Below are 7,531 nucleotides of genomic sequence, written 5' to 3' on the forward strand. Positions count from 1 at the left end.
CAATCCCCATGGCGGGGCAGGGATCGATCCCCATGGCGGGGCAGGGATCGATCCCCATGGCAGGACAGGGGCCCATCTCCATGGTAGGACAGGGATCAATCCCCATGGCGGGGCAGGGATCGATCCCCGTGGCAGGACAGGGGCCCATCTCCATGGTAAGACAGGGATCAATCCCCATGGCGGGGCAGGGACCGATCCCCATGGCGGAACAGGGATCGATCCCCGTGACGGGGCAGGGATCGATCCCTGTGGCAGGACAGGGGCCCATCTCCATGGTAAGGCAGGGATCAATCCCCATGGCAGGGCAGGGACCGAACCCCATGGTGGGACAGGGACCGATGCCCGTGGCAGGGCAGGGATCGATCCCCGTGGCGGGGCAGGGACCGATCCCCGTGGCGGGGCAGGGACCGATCCCCGTGGCGGGGCAGGGACCGATCCCCGTGGCGGGGCAGGGACCCATTCCCGTGGCGAGGCTGGGGCCGATGCCCGTGGCGGGGCAGGGGCCGGGGCTGATCCCCATGGCGAGGTTGGGGCAGGGGCCGATGCCCGTGGCGGGCGGACAGGCGGTGCGAGGCAGCGAGGGGCCCGCGCAGGCCGGGGGCAGTGACCGGGCCCGGCCCGCCCCCGGCACGCGAGCAGCCATGGCGCTGCCCCCCTCAGGTCCGCACCGCGCCGCCCCGGGCCCTGCTCCAGGTGCCGGGAAGCCCCGTGGGCAGAGGCGGGAGCCCGGCCCCGCCCCGAGCCCGGCGCCTCCCCGCCCCAGCGCCCGCTCCGCCCTTGCGAGGAGTTTGGCCTGCCGCGCTCGCCGTAGCGCCGCGCGCGCCTGCGCCGCCAGGCCGGAAGTGGCAGCAGTCGCCATGGCAGCGACCTGCGGGAGGCTCTGGGAGCGGCCTGCGGCGGCCTTGGCGGGCCTCGCCGCCGCCCGGCCCGCGGCGCCCCGCAGTAAGGACGGCCTGGCCCGGCCCGCACCCCCTGCCACCCGGCCCTCGGCCCGGCCGCGCTTTGCAGGGCCCTGGTGCGGGCCTTGGGGGGGGGGGGGGGGGGAGGGATCAGTTCTGCCTGAAAACGGGGGGGGGTTATTTATTTATTTATTTACCCATTTATTTATTTATTTATTTATTCATTTATTTATTTTATCTTTGCAGGGTGTTTTTCTTTCTCGGGGTACCGAAGTTACAGCGATGGGGAGCCAGAGAAATTTAAGCCGCCTCCAAAGCCTGTCATTATTGACAAGCAGAAGCAGTCGGTGGAGAGGAGGTAGGATGGCCTGGGGCTTACCGCAGCGGGCGGTTAAGCTCAGCTCTGCTGTCAGGTTATTCGTGGTGTGAGCACCTCTAAAACCCTGAGGTGTTACTGCACAGAAATATTTCCTAAGTTTTAGCAGCAACAGTTCATGTGGAAGCATGCTTAAAATACCCCAAAACACTGTGGCCTACAGTTCCCAAAAGCAGCGAAACAGGAAAAAATATATAGCAGTAGACATTTTGGCAAATTTGGTGTTAATATGTCCGTTTTTCATCTATTAAAGGTGTGCATCTCTTCAGTATGCTGCAGGCTGTCAGGGACATGGGTCCTGTGTCTGCCTTTGCCTCTGGCCCTGAGGTCATGTGTGTGCCTGTTACTGTGTGTGAAATGGAGGTGATATCACCAATAATAACCTTTCTGAGACTTCTCTCACGCTGAGTATTTTGCTTTCACCTGTTTGTGTTGCTTTAGAGCACACACTAGTTAAAACCGTAGTGCTGTCTCAGGAAGGAGAGTGATGATACAGTATTGTGTATCTCCGCAAAACGTGTAGCATGTAAGCAGCCGAAGAATGGAAAAAGTATTAAAAATCAGAACTGTGAAATCTTCCACTCTGCCTCCTTCCTCTTCTTGCATTCATTTCAGATCTGTTAATGGAAATAACTTTAAGAAGTGAAGAGTCTCTGTGGCTCTCTCCTAAGAAGTGCAGTCTGGGAAGCAGTGGCTAGGCAGAACAGGGAACTACATTTAAATAACATATTTTACTTTCCTGAGCCTGTGCAACTTTGCATGAAGATAAGAGTAGTCCTAATGTTGTTTACAGTCTGTGCAGCTGCCTGGAGGCAGCAGCACTGACCAGGACCTCTGTGTTGCCACATGTGTTGCTTTGTGCTCCCCCCACAACCCCCTCAGGTTTGTAAGGCAGGCTTGCGTTAATGCTTCTTTTCTCAGCTCCCCTGAGGTCAACATTCATTGCTAGCTTAAAAAAAAAGTCTGGAAAAATCCCTTGTGGATAGTAAAAAAATCAGTAACTGCATGAACTGCAATTCATARCTCTGACATGGTAACAGGTGCAAGTGTTTAACATAGATAATTTTTCACTTGTAAACCAAATACTTGCACTTCTCTAGTAGTTTTTATGCAAATGCTTTTTATACTTAAAAAAAAATTTTTGATTGTCTTACAGGTTCTTGAGCCCTGAATTTATACCTCCTAGAGGGAGAACAAACCCTCTTAAGTTCTATATAGAAAGAAAGGATATGATACAGAGACGAAAGGTCTTCAACATCCCAGAGTTCTATGTTGGTCAGTAACAGCACTAGGATTTTCATAATTCTGTCGATACTGTTCACTGAGTGGAGTAGTAAAAAGTGTGGTCTGATGCTGTAGAATATCTAGTATCAGCTGTTAGATCAACTAGGATATGTGTTTCTGTACATACTGGTTCATATTTTAATTTCATATTTACATCCAGCTTTTATAAGAAATGCATTAACTTGTTATTATAATGTGTGCTTTATATTCTGGCACTTTAGGACACGGTTAGCCAATAAAGCTCAAGAGAGGAAAATATTCATATTCAATTTGTATAATGAAGAGTAAAAGATAAATAGCACTGGTTTAAAGGTTAAGAAACTTCATAGTTAACCTGCAGAATCACTTTAACGTTTATTAATTCAGGATATTTTAAAAGTTTGTTGTGTTTCTGGCAGCTTTATTGGAAGATAAAACATTTTCAAAATAAATCTGTGTATGTGTACATCATCTGACTCCTTTCCCGCATGCTGATATGTGTTTACTTGACTAGTCCCTTCTTTTGGCAGGCAGTATACTCGCTGTTACTACCGCAGACCCATATGCCAATGGCAAAGCCAGCCGGTTTGTAGGCATCTGCATTCAAAGAGGAGGAAAAGGACTTGGCGCTACCTTTGTGCTTCGAAACGTTATAGAAGACCAGGGTGCGTTTGTAACTGTGATAATTCTCATGCTAGAAATGTTAAGCAAAGAATGTTGAAGTTGTACGTGGAATATCTAGTGTAGAAGTTTAGTCTGCAGAAAGAATTGCAGTAGACTAAAGCAAAATCTTAATTTCACTTACTTGTGGATACTTCAAGTTTAAAACAAAAGTGTGTATATGCAGAGATGTTGATGTGCCTGTATTTGAAAGCATGAAACTGCTCAGTAATTTTATATCCTTATATTTAGTAATTCTGTATATGTATTCTGATGAGACTGAATGTGACCCATTTGTGTTTGAGCTTAGAAGTCTAAAAAGAGCACCCTAAGCATATGCTTAGGGAAGGACTGTAAGAAACTCTTAAGCATCCGAAAACTGCAAGTTTGCCTGGAAAGACTCATACAAATCAGCAGTCAATGAACTTGTTTCCACTGTAATATATCTGCTGGCCTCATAGCAGTCATAGATTTTGAACTTACTATAAAAGTTTTTAAAAACAGCATTGTGGGAGGGTCTTGGGATTCAGGCTTCTGTGGGCTCCTTGGTGCCAGGCACTGTGCGGTTAGTCCCCCTATATCTAAGCAGATTCTCACCAACTTCATTTCTAACTTAAGCTGCATTTGAATCTACGCATACATGATTACAAATTAAAGACCAGCTTGCCCGCTTACAGCTTTGAGTAGTCTTGACAGATGTATTTTAAAACCATTAGAGGGCAAGTTCAGTATTTAAATAGAGGTCTTGCCTTGTCTTGATTACAGGAGACCAAGTAGGAATTAGCATTTCTTATTCTGTACATACATAACAGTAATCAAAATGGAGCTTTTGAATGATTATACTGGGGAATGGGGAGTCCTGGTTGCCCACTGTTAAATTCTCTTTCATAGCTGCAGTAAGAGTCACAGCACTTTTTTTTTTGGGGGGGGGGGGGTGCAGAGTACTGCTAGCTGTGTAATACCACTCAGTTTGAGCGCTGTGTATTTGCACCCACAGGGGCTGTACGCATACATTTGGTAACAAGCAACAAATTAGCAGGGATTTATAACAGATTCATGCTCTATTTTATGGCAAGATGGAAGGAGGTGGAAATACTGATGATGTGAGAGGAAATATGGAAGAAGGGATGCGTGTGTCTGTGCATTCATATGTGATGTGTATATGGTAACAACCATTGTAGCCAAAGGAGGCAGAGTTTAAAACCCAAGCTTGTTTTTCTCAAATTCAAACTTGGGTCTGTCTCTCAGGCCCTTCCATACCAGAGACTTGATTTGTAATAGAAATTTGCATTTACCTACACAGACAGAATGCATACGGTCAGCGTGTGTGCACACAGCACTGTGTATATTGTAGTTATATGTAACAAATAGAAAGCAGTTCTTGAATAATACAGGGATGTAAAACACTGAAGAAATATGAATTTGCAGTTCCTTAAACCAGACTTTCTCTCTCTAAGGTGTTGAAATTTGTTATGAGCTGTATAATCCTCGAATCCAGGAGATCAAGGTTCTGAAATTAGAAAAGAGGCTAGACGATAACCTGATGTACCTGCGAGATGCCCTCCCTGAATATAGTACTTTTGATATGAATATGAAACCTGAGTCTCGTTTAGACCATGAAGAAATTCCTGTAAACAAGGTAGGAGCTTAATATTGTAGGGGCAAAACAGAGGATAATCCAAGTAATCGTTTCACATTTGACTGATACCTTGGGAGGCTGTTGAACAGTTCTTAGTTGCATTAGTTACCTGGGTGACAAAAGTATATAAAATAAGGTTAGTCTTTATGCCATATCTATAGTGATTGAATGTTCGTAATGTAAATATCTGGTATCCTCACTGGTTATTTTAGAAGACCCAAGGGAGAAGCAGCCACCTGCACATGCCTACATGTTATGCTGTGCAGAGATTGCAGCTTTTGTTACAGAAGGTGTTTATTGATTGGGGGGAAGTGTCAGAAAAGAAGGTAAGATTGGAGGAGCCGGCTAAAATTGTCATCTCAGAGAAGATCCAGGAACCAGCAGACCCTGTTGAAGAGTTTTGTCTAGTAGCTCAGTAACTTATAGGGAAAGGGAGGAGAGATTAGTATTGCACTGCTTTTCTCTTCCCTTGATAAGGAACACGGCAGAACTGTAAAAGGGAGCAACTTCACTGTCTGTGTCGATTTAAGGCCTGTGTAATTAATCAAGACAGCATTATTTAGGATCAGAAAAATTAAGTTAGTAGGATGACAGACGTACGGACATGAAAAAGTTCCTTTTCTCTTGACAACTTTAAAACTAAGTTACTGACAAATTGGTCTGTTTTCTTTTATTTTCTCTTAGAATGGCAATTGTCTCAGCTTTTGTTAAGCTCAGAATCAGTCAAAATTCTGATCCCTTAATACATTTTATGTTTTGGTTTTTTTATACCTTTCACCCTAGCTGCAAGTAAGAATGAAACCTAAACCGTGGTCAAAACGGTGGGAAAGGCCAAAATACAACATAAAAGGAATAAAGTTTGAGCTACCTGAAGAAAAAATGAAAGAAGCACAGAAGTGGAACAAACCCTGGCTGGAGTTTGATATGCTGCGTGAATATGATACTTCAAAAATAGAGGAAAAAATCTGGAAAGAAGTGAATGAAGAGCTTAAAAAATAATACTATTTTTTCAGTGTAGGAATTACTAAGAAAATTAATACATTCACTTTGAATTCAGTGTATGGGTCTTCAGCTGTTTTGTATATATATAGGCAAAATGTACAATAAAGTTAACCTTTCCAGAAAATTTCAGTGTATAAATTTCTGTCACTGAACACTAATTTTCTATTTCTGAAAACATATTCTTTTTCTGACAAACATAATACCCTATTTATTCTTTCTCCAGAAATGAGAAGTCTCCTTTTCTAAATTACAGCAACAATAATCTACATCACTGATTCTGAAGTTGGTTGTGTTGTCACTTCCAAATACTTCTGTAACTGCTACCCCTGTTATGCTTAGCTTGGTAAACATTTTTTTCAGAAAAGAATGCACCATACTGACTTACGTACCTTCTGTTTGAAGATGGAACTTCCTTTTCCCCCCTCTGTTTATTGCTTTGTAGAGGATGATGCAATTTTTTTCTGTCTTACCAGACTTTTCATGTAATCCCTCCTGCTTCTTCATGAGTGGGATGTGACAGTGCAGTTACACCAGGTATGTGAAGAACCCTGCATTCTCAATAAGCCTACATTTTACATGTATTTTGAAAAAATGAGGACTAAAGTAGATTGTACAGGTTGTTTTTTAGTTCCCCTGTTGAGATTTTTACTACCATGATGCAAATCCAAATCAAGCTTGGGTATTTATATCTTCAGAATGGGGTTCTGTGCACTGTTTAAGTTATTAGCTATTCCCCTATCTCCTGCTTCTTGCATCTGCCATTTTCCTCAGTTGTTCTTTCTATGCCAAACCTGCCCTGTTGCACGAGACAAACCCTTTTTTGATTTTTTTTTTTTTTGAACAATAGGTGGTGGCCAGTTGTGTGATGGCTTGACTAGCCTTACAGCCTCAGAAACCGGGCATAGCAGGAAGGTAGAAATACACAAGACTAACAGTGTGAAAATAAGTGTGGCTTAGCTTTTGCCTACAGACAGAAACTCTTTCTGCTAGAGTAGTAATACTAGTCTACCAACAGAACAGCAAATATGAACAATCTTTGCCTCAGTTATTCAAAACTGATTCCAACTGGATGTTGTTTAAGCAAAAGCACGTGAATTAGCATAAGGTTCAGCAGCAAGTGTTCACAACATGGCAGAGCAGGTTCTCAATACCACCATAGCAGGGACAGCTGGTTCCATAAAAGAACATTTCCATAGCAAAAGAGTACAGGGGTTCTGAACTCAAGTGGTAACTGCTTCTTCATGCTTATAAGTCATTTTAAGTAATGCTTCTTCCATTTAAAGCAACATCTACAGAGCCTAATTGTAATAGAATATCTATTATATATCTATTATATTTCCATAACAGTCAGCACTGAGGTCTCCACAGAAGAAGCCAGTCTCATCAGAGAAGAGACAAAGGTAATGAAGGCACACGCTTGTGCTGATCAGCTGTTGCGTTGTTCTTGGCCTTTTGAGAGGAAAAGCAACAGAAGTTCACCTTTATTAGAAAACAGGATTTGTAATGAAATTCATAACTCTCCTGAAGATAACTCAGGTAACACAAGCCTTTGTTATTACACAGGAGCTACCAGGGAACACAGCTGCTTAAGAATAAAGGTTGGTAAGAGAAACTAAAGGCCCCTGGCTTCCAGTGTAAGCTTGGTGAGGAATCCCCAAGTTATAAAAGGAACCTGTAGATTTGTGATAGAGA

At 43.9% G+C, this 7,531-nt stretch overlaps 1 protein-coding gene across 1 annotated transcript; it reads left to right on the forward strand.

Annotated features, from left to right (window-relative positions):
- The first annotated feature begins 852 nt into the window (after nt 1-852).
- MRPL19 (mitochondrial ribosomal protein L19) lies at nt 853-5,963 on the forward strand. Its single transcript, XM_026068136.1, has 6 exons — nt 853-942; nt 1,146-1,257; nt 2,432-2,550; nt 3,069-3,203; nt 4,656-4,837; nt 5,621-5,963. The coding sequence occupies exons 1-6, from the start codon at nt 858-860 to the stop codon at nt 5,834-5,836; spliced, it is 849 nt and encodes a 282-aa protein (XP_025923921.1). The 5' UTR covers nt 853-857; the 3' UTR covers nt 5,837-5,963.
- Nucleotides 5,964-7,531: the final 1,568 nt, after the last annotated feature.

Source organism: Apteryx rowi, unplaced genomic scaffold (genome assembly GCF_003343035.1).
Source record: "Apteryx rowi isolate R43461 unplaced genomic scaffold, aptRow1 scaffold_269, whole genome shotgun sequence".
In the NCBI taxonomy this organism is placed as follows: Eukaryota; Metazoa; Chordata; class Aves; order Apterygiformes; family Apterygidae; genus Apteryx; species Apteryx rowi.